The sequence below is a fragment of the Oncorhynchus mykiss genome, unplaced genomic scaffold, assembly GCF_013265735.2.
Source record: "Oncorhynchus mykiss isolate Arlee unplaced genomic scaffold, USDA_OmykA_1.1 un_scaffold_144, whole genome shotgun sequence".
NCBI lineage: Eukaryota > Metazoa > Chordata > Actinopteri > Salmoniformes > Salmonidae > Oncorhynchus > Oncorhynchus mykiss.
In genome coordinates, this window is record NW_023493665.1 from 105119 (window position 1) to 121317 (window position 16199).

The following is a 16199-nucleotide window of genomic DNA, read 5'->3' on the forward strand; positions in this document are numbered from 1 at the left end:
CAGCTGGGGAGAGTGGAGAGTGTCTTGTTACTTAAAGGATCCAGTGACCCCCAGTCCAGCTGTGGAGAGTGGAGAGTGTCTTGTTAGTTAAAGGATCCAGTGACCCCCAGTCCAGCTGGGGAGAGTGGAGAGTGTCTTGTTACTTAAAGGATCCAGTGACCCCCCAGTCCAGCTGTGGAGAGTGGAGAGTGTCTTGTTAGTTAAAGGATCCAGTGACCCCCCAGTCCAGCTGTGGAGAGTGGAGAGTGTCTTGTTAGTTAAAGGATCCAGTGACCCCCAGTCCAGCTGTGGAGAGTGTCTTGTTAGTTAGAGGATCCAGTGACCTCCAGTCCAGCTGGGGAGAGTGGAGAGTGTCTTGTTAGTTAAAGGATCCAGTGACCCCCAGTCCAGCTGTGGAGAGTGTCTTGTTAGTTAGAGGATCCAGTGACCCCCAGTCCAGCTGGGGAGAGTGTCTTGTTAGTTAAAGGATCCAGTGACCTCCAGTCCAGCTGGGGAGAGTGGAGAGTGTCTTGTTAGTTAAAGGATCCAGTGACCCCCAGTCCAGCTGTGGAGAGTGTCTTGTTAGTTAAAGGATCCAGTGACCCCCAGGCCAGCTGGGGAGAGTGGAGAGTGTCTTGTTACTTAAAGGATCCAGTGACCCCCAGTCCGGCTGTGGAGAGTGGAGAGTGGAGAGTGGAGAGTGTCTTGTTAGTTAAAGGATCCAGTGACCTCCAGTCCAGCTGGGGAGAGTGGAGAGTGTCTTGTTAGTTAAAGGATCCAGTGACCCCCAGTCCAGCTGGGGAGAGTGGAGAGTGTCTTGTTACTTAAAGGATCCAGTGACCCCCAGTCCAGCTGTGGAGAGTGGAGAGTGTCTTGTTAGTTAAAGGATCCAGTGACCCCCAGTCCAGCTGTGGAGAGTGTCTTGTTAGTTAAAGGATCCAGTGACCTCCAGTCCAGCTGTGGAGAGTGGAGAGTGTCTTGTTAGTTAAAGGATCCAGTGACCCCCAGTCCAGCTGTGGAGAGTGTCTTGTTAGTTAAAGGATCCAGTGACCCCCAGTCCAGCTGGGGAGAGTGGAGAGTGTCTTGTTACTTAAAGGATCCAGTGACCCCCAGTCCGGCTGTGGAGAGTGGAGAGTGGAGAGTGTCTTGTTAGTTAAAGGATCCAGTGACCTCCAGTCCAGCTGGGGAGAGTGGAGAGTGTCTTGTTAGTTAAAGGATCCAGTGACCCCCAGTCCAGCTGGGGAGAGTGGAGAGTGTCTTGTTACTTAAAGGATCCAGTGACCCCCAGTCCAGCTGGGGAGAGTGGAGAGTGTCTTGTTAGTTAAAGGATCCAGTGACCCCCAGTCCGGCTGTGGAGAGTGTCTTGTTAGTTAAAGGATCCAGTGACCCCCAGTCCAGCTGGGGAGAGTGGAGAGTGTCTTGTTAGTTAAAGGATCCAGTGACCCCCAGTCCAGCTGGGGAGAGTGGAGAGTGTCTTGTTAGTTAAAGGATCCAGTGACCCCCCAGTCCAGCTGGGGAGAGTGGATAGTGTCTTGTTAGTTAAAGGATCCAGTGACCCCCAGTCCAGCTGGGGAGAGTGGAGAGTGTCTTGTTGTTTAGTGGATTATCCATCTCCCTACTCTTTGGAGAAATAAATAGTGTCCATCCAAACTCAGAAATACGAAGAATAAAACCAAGACCTCGAGTTTTATGTTTCATCTTTCTTTTGATTTTGCTGTTGTACTCTGAAGTACATTTATATAATAGTATTTGATTTTTGCTGTTGTACTCCAAAGTACCTGTATAGAATAGTATTTGAATAAACTAGTGAATGAAAGGCAGTCTTTGAAAATCCCAGCATGGTGATTTGAGATTGCATTGAGACTGGAGCAGCTCTGTAGAAAATCTGGTCTCTTTGTCAGAAGCTGTTGACAAAATAGACAAGCGCTTAGACATGGCCTTGCATACAGTACAATACAATAAATGACATTCCATAGACACAATGCTGAGCTTCTGTATGCAAAGTCAACGTTCCATCTCTTCACCTCTGAATCGTTCCTCCTCTTTCTCTCCCCTCTCCCTTCTTACAGAGTTCTTCCTGGAGCTCCTCGACAACAGTGAGAAATCCCTGAATAACATGTTCACGCGGACCTACGGGAAGCTGTACATGCAGAACAGTGAGCTGTTCCAGGACCTGTTCACGGAGCTGAAGCGTTACTACACTGGGGGGAACGTCAACCTGGAGGAGATGCTGAATGACTTCTGGTCCCGTCTGCTAGAGAGGATGTTTCAGCTGCTGAACTCTCAGTACCACTTCACCGACGACTACTTGGAGTGCGTCAGTAAATACACTGACCAGCTGAAGCCTTTCGGTGACGTACCCCGGAAACTAAAGGCCCAGGTTACGAGGGCCTTCATCGCTGCAAGGACCTTCGTCCAGGGCCTCATGGTGGGCAGGGAGGTGGCTAACAGGGTGGCTAAGGTACGTTACTCAGTTTATGGTCTTCTCACCCGAATCCTGACCCTGACTCTAACTCTGACCCTGACTCTGACCCTGACCCTAACTCTGACCCTAACTCTGACCCAGACCCTAACTCTGACCCAGACCCTAACTCTGACCCTAACTCTGACCCAGACCCTAACTCTGACCCTAACTCTGACCCAGACCCTAACTCTGACCGTAACTTTGACCCTGACCCTAGCTCTGACCCAGACCCTAACTCTGACCCTAACTCTGACCCTAACTCTAACTCTGATAATGCACTACCCAATTTCCAAAATTGCACCTTGTGCATTCTACTATTACAACTATGAAGAGGAAGTAGAAAGCACCCAGTTTGGGAAGCAGTGACCTAGAGGACCATCTGGTAACCTCTCACCTGTTCTGTCTGGCTCTGGGGGTGTACTCCACAATGCCTGAGGCTCAGCTGCTGATCTCTTAATGGAATGCATGGGGCTGACTGGCTATGCCTGGGGCTCAGCTGCTGATCTCTTAATGGAATGCATGGGGCAGACTAGCTATGCCTGGGGCTCAGCTGCTGATCTCTTAATGGAATGCACGACAACAACAGCTGGTTGTGATGGTGTATGGAATGACAACAACAGCTGGTTGTGATGGTGTATGGAAGGACAACAACAGCTGGTTGTGATGGAGTATGTAATGACAACAACAGCTGGTTGTGATGGTGTATGGAAGGACAACAACAGCTGGTTGTGATGGTGTATGTAATGACAACAACAGCTGGTTGTGATGGTGTATGTAATGACAACAACAGCTGGTTGTGATGGTGTATGTAATGACAACAACAGCTGGTTGTGATGGTGTATGGAATGACAACAACAGCTGGTTGTGATGGTGTATGGAATGACAACAACAGCTGGTTGTGATGGAGTATGGAAGGACAACAACAGCTGGTTGTGATGGTGTATGTAATGACAACAACAGCTGGTTGTGATGGTGTATGTAATGACAACAACAGCTGGTTGTGATGGTGTATGGAAGGACAACAACAGCTGGTTGTGATGGTGTATGGAATGACAACAACAGCTGGTTGTGATGGTGTATGTAATGACAACAACAGCTGGTTGTGATGGTGTATGGAAGGACAACAACAGCTGGTTGTGATGGTGTATGGAAGGACAACAACAGCTGGTTGTGATGGTGTATGGAAGGACAACAACAGCTGGTTGTGATGGTGTATGGAATGACAACAACAGCTGGTTGTGATGGTGTATGTAATGACAACAACAGCTGGTTGTGATGGTGTATGTAATGACAACAACAGCTGGTTGTGATGGTGTATGTAATGACAACAACAGCTGGTTGTGATGGTGTATGTAATGACAACAACAGCTGGTTGTGATGGTGTATGTAATGACAACAACAGCTGGTTGTGATGGTGTATGTAATGACAACCACAGCTGGTTGTGATGGTGTATGGAAGGACAACAACAGCCCAAGTGATGGAAAACGGTGTCTGTGAGGAATGTCCAGAATATGTTGTTGTATCATTCGTTACGCTGGTGAAGAGCCCCGTTGGAGCTGATATCCCCAGTGAATTGATGTTGATCTGTTGTTGTCTGCTTGAGTTACAGCAGGGTCTCGTTAGATTTAACAGAGAAAGCATCAAGGTAGTGACTTCATTGTGCCTCAGATTGGTCCACCGAGTGAGTCTACTGTGCGCCATTGTTTAGGATAGACTATTACTCAACAGACAATGCTTTTTCTTCCTATTAATTCCTCTGGATATAATGACAACCAATCACATGGCTTCCTCACAACATGACCTGGTAATGACATGACGTATCCATTTTGGTTTCCGTGTTACACTTGCAATGTTATACAATTACAAGGGGGCTTGAAGTGGTTGAATTTGGAGCTCAACAGATTTACCTGGTTGTGATGGTGTATGAATACCCGGTTTACCTGGTTGTGATGGTGTATGAATACCTGGTTTACCTGGTTGTGATGGTGTATGAATACCTGGTTTACCTGGTTGTGATGGTGTATGAATACCTGGTTTACCTGGTTGTGATGGTGTATGAATACCTGGTTTACCTGGTTGTGATGGTGTATGAATACCTGGTTTACCTGGTTGTGATGGTGTATGAATACCTGGTTTACGTGGTTGTGATGATGTATGAATACCTGGTTTACCTGGTTTTGATGGTGTATGAATACCTGGTTTACCTGGTTGTGATGGTGTATGAATACCTGGTTTACCTGGTTGTGATGGTGTATGAATACCTGGTTTACCTGGTTGTGATGGTGTATGAATACCTGGTTTACGTGGTTGTGATGATGTATGAATACCTGGTTTACCTGGTTTTGATGGTGTATGAATACCTGGTTTACGTGGTTGTGATGATGTATGAATACCTGGTTTACCTGGTTTTGATGGTGTATGAATACCTGGTTTACCTGGTTGTGATGGTGTATGAATACCTGGTTTACCTGGTTGTGATGGTGTATGAATACCTGGTTTACCTGGTTGTGATGGTGTATGAATACCTGGTTTACCTGGTTGTGATGGTGTATGAATACCTGGTTTACGTGGTTGTGATGATGTATGAATACCTGGTTTACCTGGTTTTGATGATGTATGAATACCTGGTTTACCTGGTTGTGATGGTGTATGAATACCTGGTTTACCTGGTTGTGATGGTGTATGAATACCTGGTTTACCTGGTTGTGATGGTGTATGAATACCTGGTTTACCTGGTTGTGATGGTGTATGAATACCTGGTTTACCTGGTTGTGATGGTGTATGAATACCTGGTTTACCTGGTTGTGATGGTGTATGAATACCTGGTTTACCTGGTTGTGATGGTGTATGAATACCTGGTTTACCTGGTTGTGATGGTGTATGAATACCTGGTTTACCTGGGGAATCAGACGTTTCCTCCGTTTAGGGACAAGTCCTTGTTGTAGCTGAATATCTGATGTTATTTCCTTTATTTTAAATCCGTTTGTTGTGAGACGGTGGCGTTGCGAACCGGCTCAAAGTAACATAAAGGGAGACAATGTGGAGGTAAGGAACAACAAAATATATTTATTAACTGAAGTAAACTAAATGTAATTTGTGTAGTCAGTAGTGTAAGTGGGTTGCCTGCATAAATGTGACAATGAGGGGTGTTGAAAGGTGCCAATGCAAACCAACAAAAACAGCCACAAAAAAAGCCACAACTAAAATCAGTGTCTGCATGGAGAGAGTCTCCTCATTGACTGGGGGAAGAGGTGTATTTATCCCGGGACACACCCAGCCCAGGTGTGTCTGCATGGAGAGAGTCTCCTCAATGACTGGGGGAAGAGGTGTATTTATCCCGGGACACACCCAGCCCAGGTGTGTCTGCATGGAGAGAGTCTCCTCAATGACTGGGGGAAGAGGTGTATTTATCCCGGGACATACCCAGCCCAGGTGTGTCTGCATGGAGAGAGTCTCCTCAATGACTGGGGGAAGAGGTGTATTTATCCCGGGACACACCCAGCCCAGGTGTGTCTGCATGGAGAGAGTCTCCTCAATGACTGGGGGAAGAGGTGTATTTATCCCGGGACACACCCAGCCCAGGTGTGTCTGCATGGAGAGAGTCTCCTCAATGACTGGGGGAAGAGGTGTATTTATCCCCGGACACACCCTGCCCAGGTGTGTCTGCATGGAGAGAGTCTCCTCAATGACTGGGGGAAGAGGTGTATTTATCCCGGGACACACCCAGCCCAGGTGTGTCTGCATGGAGAGAGTCTACTCAATGACTGGGGGAAGAGGTGTATTTATCCCGGGACACACCCTGCCCAGGTGTGTCTGCATGGAGAGTCTCCTCAATGACTGGGGGAAGAGGTGTATTTATCCCGGGACACACCCAGCCCAGGTGTGTCTGCATGGAGAGAGTCTCCTCAATGACTGGGGGAAGAGGTGTATTTATCCCGGGACACACCCTGCCCAGGTGTGTCTGCATGGAGAGAGTCTCCTCAATGACTGGGGGAAGAGGTGTATTTATCCCGGGACACACCCAGCCCAGGTGTGTCTGCATGGAGAGAGTCTCCTCAATGACTGGGGGAAGAGGTGTATTTATCCCGGGACACACCCAGCCCAGGTGTGTCCATGTCGCTGACGACCCTCCCAGCCCCGCCCACCGACATCCTAATAAGGAAAACAAGAGCAAAGAGAATGAATTCGGCAGACAGAGTGGGAGGGGTCACAGGTGGCCACTTTCGTTCTGTTTCCCGCTGCTTCAAGTGAACTGTGGTAATAAAAAAACACTGTGCGGTTACTATGACGACATCATCTAACGTCGGTTTCAACTTGGCCTTCCGTTTACACTGTGCGGTTACTAAGACGACAGCATCTAACGTCGGTTTCAACTTGGCCTTCCGTTTAATAAATAAAACACTGTGCGGTTACTATGACGACAGCATCTAACGTCGGTTTCAACTTGGCCCTCCGTTTAAAAAAAAAAAACGCTATTCATGGAGATTAGTGCTACCTCTATTCATGGAGAGAGTAGTACTACCGCTATTCATGGAGAGATTAGTGCTACCGCTATTCATGGAGAGATTAGTGCTACCGCTATTCATGGAGAGATTAGTACTACTGCTATTCATGGAGAGATTAGTGCTACCGCTATTCATGGAGAGATTAGTGCTACCGCTATTCATGGAGAGATTAGTGCTACCGCTATTCATGGAGAGATTAGTGCTACCGCTATTCATGGAGAGATTAGTGCTACCGCTATTCATGGAGAGATTAGTGCTACCGCTATTCATGGAGAGATTAGTGTTACCGCTATTCATGGAGAGATTAGTGCTACCGCTATTCATGGAGAGATTAGTGCTACCGCTATTCATGGAGAGATTAGTGCTATCGCTATTCATGGAGGGATTAGTGCTACCGCTATTCATGGAGAGATTAGTGCTACCGCTATTCATGGAGAGATTAGTGCTACCGCTATTCATGGAGAGATTAGTGCTACCGCTATTCATGGAGAGATTAGTGCTACCGCTATTCATGGAGATTAGTGCTACCGCTATTCATGGAGAGATTAGTGCTACCGCTATTCATGGAGAGATTAGTGCTACCGCTATTCATGGAGAGATTAGTGCTACCGCTATTCATGGAGAGATTAGTGCTACTGCTATTCATGGAGAGATTAGTACTACCGCTATTCATGGAGAGATTAGTGTTACCGCTATTCATGGAGAGATTAGTGCTATCGCTATTCATGGAGAGATTAGTGCTACCGCTATTCATGGAGAGATTAGTACTACCGCTATTCATGGAGAGATTAGTGCTACCGCTATTCATGGAGAGATTAGTGCTACTGCTATTCATGGAGAGATTAGTGCTACCGCTTTTCATGGAGAGATTAGTGCTTCCGCTATTCATGGAGAGATTAGTGCTACTGCTATTCATGGAGAGATTAGTGCTACCGCTATTCATGGTGAGATTAGTGCTATTCTCACACATGTGACAATGAAATAATCATCTGAATATCAATAGCAAGGCCTAAAACACATGTCATAATGTAATAGTCCTCTGAATATCAATAGCAAGGCCTAAAACACATGTCATAATGTAATAGTCCTCTGAATATCAATAGCAAGGCCTAAAACACATGTCATAATGTAATAGTCCTCTGAATATCAATAGCAAGGCCTAAAACACATGTCATAATGTAATAGTCTTCTGAATATCAATAGCAAGGCCTAAAACACATGTCATAATGTAATAGTCCTCTGAATATCAATAGCAAGGCCTAAAACACATGTCATAATGTAATAGTCCTCTGAATATCAATAGCAAGGCCTAAAACACATGTCATAATGTAATAGTCCTCTGAATATCAATAGCAAGGCCTAAAACACATGTCATAATGTAATAGTCCTCTGAATATCAATAGCAAGGCCTAAAACACATGTCATAATGTAATAGTCCTCTGAATATCAATAGCAAGGCCTAAAACACATGTCATAATGTAATAGTCCTCTGAATATCAATAGCAAGGCCTAAAACACATGTCATAATGTAATAATCCTCTGAATATCAATAGCAAGGCCTAAAACACATGTCATAATGTAATAGTCCTCTGAATATCAATAGCAAGGCCTAAAACACATGTCATAATGTAATAGTCCTCTGAATATCAATAGCAAGGCCTAAAACACATGTCATAATGTAATAGTCCTCTGAATATCAATAGCAAGGCCTAAAACACATGTCATAATGTAATAGTCCTCTGAATATCAATAGCAAGGCCTAAAACACATGTCATAATGTAATAGTCCTCTGAATATCAATAGCAAGGCCTAAAACACATGTCATAATGTAATAGTCCTCTGAATATCAATAGCAAGGCCTAAAACACATGTCATAATGTAATAGTCCTCTGAATATCAATAGCAAGGCCTAAAACACATGTCATAATGTAATAGTCCTTTGAATATCAATAGCAAGGCCTAAAACACATGTCATAATGTAATAATCCTAAGAATATCAATAGCAAGGCCTAAAACACATGTCATAATGTAATAGTCCTCTGAATATCAACAGCAAGGCCTAAAACACATGTCATAATGTAATAGTCCTCTGAATATCAATAGCAAGGCCTAAAACACATGTCATAATGTAATAGTCCTCTGAATATCAATAGCAAGGCCTAAAACACATGTCATAATGTAATAGTCCTCTGAATATCAATAGCAAGGCCTAAAACACATGTCATAATGTAATAGTCCTCTGAATATCAATAGCAAGGCCTAAAACACATGTCATAATGTAATAGTCCTCTGAATATCAACAGCAAGGCCTAAAACACCTGTCATAATGTAATAGTCCTCTGAATATCAACAGCAAGGCCTAAAACACATGTCATAATGTAATAGTCCTCTGAATATCAATAGCTAGGCCTAAAACACATGTCATAATGTAATAATCCTCTGAATATCAATAGCAAGGCCTAAAACACATGTCATAATGTAATAGTCCTCTGAATATCAATAGCAAGGCCTAAAACACATGTCGTAATGTAATAGTCCTCTGAATATCAACAGCAAGGCCTAAAACACATGTCATAATGTAATAGTCCTCTGAATATCAATAGCAAGGCCTAAAACACATGTCATAATGTAATAATCCTATGAATATCAATAGCAAGGCCTTAAACACATGTCATAATGTAATAGTCCTCTGAATATCAATAGCAAGGCCTAAAACACATGTCGTAATGTAATAGCCTCTGAATATCAATAGCAAGGCCTAAAACACATGTCATAATGTAATAGTCCTCTGAATATCAACAGCAAGGCCTAAAACACATGTCATAATGTAATAGTCCTCTGAATATCAACAGCAAGGCCTAAAACACATGTCATAATGTAATAGTCCTCTGAATATCAATAGCAAGGCCTAAAACACATGTCATAATGTAATAGTCCTCTGAATATCAATAGCAAGGCCTAAAACACATGTCGTAATGTAATAGTCCTCTGAATATCAATAGCAAGGCCTAAAACACATGTCATAATGTAATAGTCCTCTGAATATCAATAGCAAGGCCTAAAACACATGTCATAATGTAATAATCCTATGAATATCAATAGCAAGGCCTAAAACACATGTCATAATGTAATAGTCCTCTGAATATCAATAGCAAGGCCTAAAACATCATTTGAAGTGGTAATTTAATACTTTTTGACATTTTACATGTTCTATATTAGGATCTATCTGTCCAGTATATAAATCAAACAAATGTATAACACTGAGGTCCTTGAAAATAACAATTAAGTGGTTGAAAATGTCCCTGAAAGTCCTCGAATTTGCCTCGTCAATGTCTGTATGAGCCCTGCTTAACGGATGCATGATCCCAGACCTGTGTTGTTGTATAGGATGTATGGTGTTGAAGGCCACTAGTGTGAAAATCAATAGTCTGAAGGACCAGCAGTGTGAAATGTGCTTGTCGTTACAATGCCCTGCTTCTGTTATTCTCCTTTACAATGCCCTGCTTCTGTTATTCTCCTTTACAATGCCCTTCTTCTGTTATTCTCCTTTACAATGCCCTGCTTCTGTTATTCTCCTTTACAATGCCCTGCTTCTGTTATTCTCCTTTACAATGCCCTGCTTCTGTTATTCTCCTTTACAATGCCCTGCTTCTGTTATTCTCCTTTACAATGCCCTGCTTCTGTTATTCACCTTTACAATGCCCTGCTTCTGTTATTCTACTTTACAATGCCCTGCTTCTGTTATTCTCCTTTACAATGCCCTGCTTCTGTTATTCTCCTTTACAATGCCCTGCTTCTGTTATTCTCCTTTACAATGCCCTGCTTCTTTTATTCACCTTTACAATGCCCTGCTTCTGTTATTCTCCTTTACAATGCCCTGCTTCTGTTATTCTCCTTTACAATGCCCTGCTTCTGTTATTCTCCTTTACAAGGCCCTGCTTCTGTTATTCTCCTTTACAATGCCCTGCTTCTGTTATTCTCCTTTACAATGCCTTGCTTCTGTTATTCTCCTTTACAATGCCCTGCTTCTGTTATTCTCCTGTACAATGCCCTGCTTCTGTTATTCTCCTTTACAATGCCCTGCTTCTGTTATTCTCCTTTACAATGCCCTGCTTCTGTTATTCTCCTTTACAATGCCCTGCTTCTGTTATTCTCCTTTACAATGCCCTGCTTCTGTTATTCTCCTTTATTGTCCTGCCTATTGAACTATATACAAGTCTCATCAAAAAGAAGAAGTCAACATCTTGACAATGATTATTACCTAGTTCCCCTTGGTCCTCTCTGAGCAGTGTTGTCTTATAGTTGATGTTGTGTGAAGATTAAACCATCCCTCTGAATGAAACGGTCTGCTAGAGACACTATGCAGAAATCACTCCTCCGTTTCCCCGGTTGTAAAACTCTAATAGTTCACCTCTTTTCAGTTTATGGGACAAAACAAGCGAGTGTAGTGTAGTTAGAATCATTGTACCATCTAAACCCGCTGTGAAAATATAGAATATAAATATATTAGCCATAACCCAAAATATTGTATTTTCAGCTGTTTGAAGCTGGTGTATAAAACCGAAAGCAAAAGATGCTTAAACGGAACTTCAATTACCGGAGGCATAGACATACAGCACATAGACATACAGCACATAGACATACAGCACATAGACATACAGCACATAGACATACAGCACATAGACATACAGCACATAGACATACAGCACATAGACATACAGCACATAGACATACAGCACATAGACATACAGCACATAGATATACAGCACATAGACATACAGCACATAGACATACAGCACATAGATATACAGCACATAGACATACAGCACATAGATATACAGCACATAGACATACAGCACATAGACATACAGCACATAGACATACAGCACATAGACATACAGCACATAATAGACATACAGCACATAGACGTACAGCACATAGACGTACAGCACATAGACATACAGCACATAGACATACAGCACATAGACAAACAGCACATAGACATACAGCACATAATAGACATACAGCACATAGACATACAGCACATAGACATACAGCACATAGACATACAGCACATAGACATACAGCACATAATAGACATACAGCACATAGACATACAGCACATAGACGTACAGCACATAGACATACAGCACATAGACAAACAGCACATATACATACAGCACATAGAACAGAAATGTTTTATTTTACCTTAATTTAAACTTTATTTAACAAGACAAGTCAGTTAAGAACAAATTATTATTTACACTGAGGGTCTACCAGGTTAACCAGTTGGTTAACCAGTGGGTTAACCGGTGGGTTAACTGCCTTGTTCAGGGGCAGAACGACTTTGTCAGCTCGGGGATTCGATCCAGCAACCTTTCGTTCTCTGGCCCACCGCTCTAACCACTAGGTGACCTGCCGCACCAAAATCTACCGCTTTGAAGTGACATGTTTAATCAGGAATTATAGACGAGAAAATATAGAAAACAAACATACAGCTTTTTGAATCACCGTTTATATGTTGTTTTGTAAGCAAATACTTTGCTATAAGAAAAATAAATCTGTTTATCAGATCATAAATACCAACCTTTAATGAGAAATAATATGAATAGCACTAGGCTACATGGCTTAGTGGTGAAATCTCCCGGTTAAACCTCTTTGGCTTTTTACTTACAACAGTTATGTAAGCCCTGTTTTCACTGACATCCACATTCATCTTATATAACGTAATGGTGCTGAGGAGAGATGATGTGTTGCGTTACACGACAGTTTGAAAGAGATTCCACTAACACATCACGTGTTGCTTGTGCTTTTCCACTCACTCGCCTTCGTTTGTTGACCCCCAACAATCGTTACTAATGATTAGGACAATTGGCTTGTTGTTTTGAGCTGCTTTAGGCTTTGGGGTTTAGTCTTCAGACAGTTTATGTAAATGAGGGTGTTTCCTCTGGCCCCTGAGAGGAGAAGGGCTTAAAGACGCTGCGGTCTGACAGTGATACAATGCTGCTGTATCACCTCCATTGGTCCTCTGAGCGGAGAGAGATAGAGGGAGAGAGACGGAGGGAGAGGGACAGGGGGTAGAGAGATGGATGGAGAGAGATAGAGGGAGAGAGATAGAGGGAGAGAGACAAGGGGTAGAGAGATGGATGGAGAGAGATAGAGGGAGAGAGATAGAGGGAGAGAGATAGAGGGAGAGAGATGGAGGGAGAGGGAGAGAGACGGAGGGAGAGAGACAGGGGGTAGAGAGATGGAGGGAGGGAGAGGGACAGGGGGTAGAGAGATGGAGGGAGGAGAGGGACAGGGGGTAGAGAGATGGAGGGAGAGGGACAGGGGGTAGAGAGAGGGAGCGAGAGGGACAGGAGGTAGAGAGATTGGAGGGAGGGAGAGGGACAGGAGGTAGAGAGATGGAGCGAGAGGGACAGGGGGTAGAGAGATGGAGGGAGGGAGAGGGACAGGGGGTAGAGAGATGGAGGGAGGGAGAGGGACAGGGGCTAGAGAGATGGAGGGAGAGGGACTGGGGGAAGAGAGATGGAGAGAGGGAGAGGGACAGGGGGTAGAGAGATGGAGGGAGAGGGACAGGGGGTAGAGAGATGGAGGGAGGGAGAGAGAGATGGAGGGTGTGGTTGGCAGACGTTTTGTTGGACCAAGTATTTAATTTCATTCTAGTGTTATAGCCTTTCCCCCAACACCACATCCCTGACCTTTACTCTGTTGATTACAGCCTGACCTTTTCTCTGTTGAGGTATATAGATATAGGGGTAACTGGGGTCTAGAGATATAGGGGTAACTGGGGTCTAGAGATATAGGGGTAACTGGGGTCTAGAGATATAGGGGTAACTGGGGTCTGGAGATATAGGGGTAACTGAGGTATAGAGATATAGGGGTAACTGGGGTCTAGATATATAGGGGTAACTGGGGTCTAGATATATAGGGGTAACTGGGGTCTGGAGAAATAGGGGTAACTGGGGTCAGAGAGGAAGAGAGAGGAGAGGGGAAGCGACAGAGAGGAAGAGAGAAGAGAGGGGAAGAGACAGAGAGGAAGAGATTGAGGGAGAGAAGAAGAGAGAGAGGAAGAGAGAGAGAGGGAGAGAGAGTAGAGGGGAAGCGACAGAGAGGAAGAGAGAAGAGAGGGGAAGCGACAGAGAGGAAGAGTGGAAGTCACTTGACAGGACAAATCACCTTGACCTGAGATTCACCTCCTCACTGTCTTGCTGGTTCAGATTCACCCTCGGTGCTCGCTGCTCTTTTCAGCCATAAATAGCCAGTATGACTTCTGGGCCCAGCGGACTCAACTCAGTCCCATGACTGCATATAGAGTCCATTAAAACATCAAGCACTGTACCCTTTCCTTCAACTTGATTCAAATTGAAAATTGCGTGGACATACTGTTTTTAGATCAGTTACATCCTATAATTAATTTCAATACTTGATCTGTTTTAGAAATCTGCGTTTCTCCGAGGACTGTAGTTGAAAGCAGACAGGTGGACAGACACCACACCACACCTCTCCTCCAGTAAGGTTGAACCTGTCTCTAATCAACAGACAGACACCACACCTCTCCTCCAGTAAGGTTGAACCTGTCTCTAATCAACAGACAGATACCACACCTCTCCTCCAGTAAGGTTGAACCTGTCTCTAATCAACAGACAGATACCACACCTCTCCTCCAGTAAGGTTGAATCTGTCTCTAATCAACAGACAGATACCACACCTCTCCTCCAGTAAGGTTGAACCTGTCTCTAATCAACAGACAGTGTGAGGTGTTTTCATGTCTCTAATAACTACAGGTGTTTTCATGTCTCTAATAACTACAGGTGTTGTCATGTCTCTGTGTTAATAACTACAGGTGTTTTCATGTCTCTAATAACTACAGGTGTTTTCACGGCTCTGTGTTAATAACTACAGGTGTTTTCATGGCTCTAATAACTACAGGTGTTTTCATGGCTCTAATAACTACAGGTGTTTTCATGTCTCTGTGTTAATAACTACAGGTGTTTTCATGTCTCTAATAACTACAGGTGTTTTCATGGCTCTAATAACTACAGGTGTTTTCATGACTCTGTGTTAATAACTACATGTGTTTTCATGGCTCTAATAACTACAGGTGTTTTCATGGCTCTAATAACTACAGGTGTTTTCATGGCTCTAATAACTACAGGTGTTTTCATGTCTCTAATAACTACAGGTGTTTTCATGGCTCTAATAACTACAGGTGTTTTCATGACTCTGTGTTAATAACTACATGTGTTTTCATGGCTCTAATAACTACAGGTGTTTTCATGGCTCTAATAACTACAGGTGTTTTCATGTCTCTAATAACTACATGTGTTTTCATGTCTCTAATAACTACAGGTGTTTTCATTACTCTGTGTAATAACTACAGGTGTTTTCATGTCTCTAATAACTACAGGTGTTTTCATGTCTCTAATAACTACAGGTGTTTTCATGTCTCTAATAACTACATGTGTTTTCATGGCTCTAATAAGTACATGTGTTTTCATGGCTCTAATAACTACAGGTGTTTTCATGGCTCTGTGTTAATAACTACAGGTGTTTTCATGGCTCTGTGTTAATAACTACAGGTGTTTTCATGTCTCTAATAACTACAGGTGTTTTCATGGCTCTAATAACTACAGGTGTTTTCATGTCTCTGTGTTAATAACTACAGGTGTTTTCATGTCTTTAATAACTACAGGTGTTTTCATGTCTCTAATAACTACAGGTGTTTTCATGTCTCTAACAACTACAGGTGTTTTCATGTCTCTAATAACTACAGGTGTTTTCATGTCTCTGTGTTAATAACTACAGGTGTTTTCATGTCTTTAATAACTACAGGTGTTTTCATGTCTCTAATAACTACATGTGTTTTCATGGCTCTAATAACTACAGGTGTTTTCATGGCTCTAATAACTACAGGTGTTTTCATGACTCTGTGTTAATAACTACAGGTGTTTTCATGTCTTTAATAACTACAGGTGTTTTCATGTCTTTAATAACTACAGGTGTTTTCATGTCTCTGTGTTAATAACTACAGGTGTTTTCATGTCTCTAATAACTACAGGTGTTTTCATGTCTCTAACAACTACAGGTGTTTTCATGTCTCTGTGTTAATAACTACAGGTGTTTTCATGTCTCTAATAACTACAGGTGTTTTCATGTCTCTAATAACTACAGGTGTTTTCATGGCTCTAATAACTACAGGTGTTTTCATGTCTCTAATAACTACAGGTGTTTTCATGACTCTGTGTTA

The 16199-nt window shown here is 43.2% G+C and overlaps 1 protein-coding gene across 2 annotated transcripts in view; it reads left to right on the forward strand.

The window, feature by feature from the left end:
• Positions 1-1950: 1950 nt before the first annotated feature.
• LOC118947131 (glypican-6-like) overlaps positions 1951-16199 on the forward strand; it is a 198173-nt gene continuing 183924 nt past the window's right edge. For both annotated transcript variants that reach the window (XM_036972373.1, XM_036972374.1), the window contains exon 1: positions 1951-2440. In XM_036972373.1, coding sequence (XP_036828268.1) covers positions 1961-2440 — 480 coding nt within the window. In that variant the 5' untranslated portion in view covers positions 1951-1960. The remainder of the gene's footprint in view (positions 2441-16199) is intronic.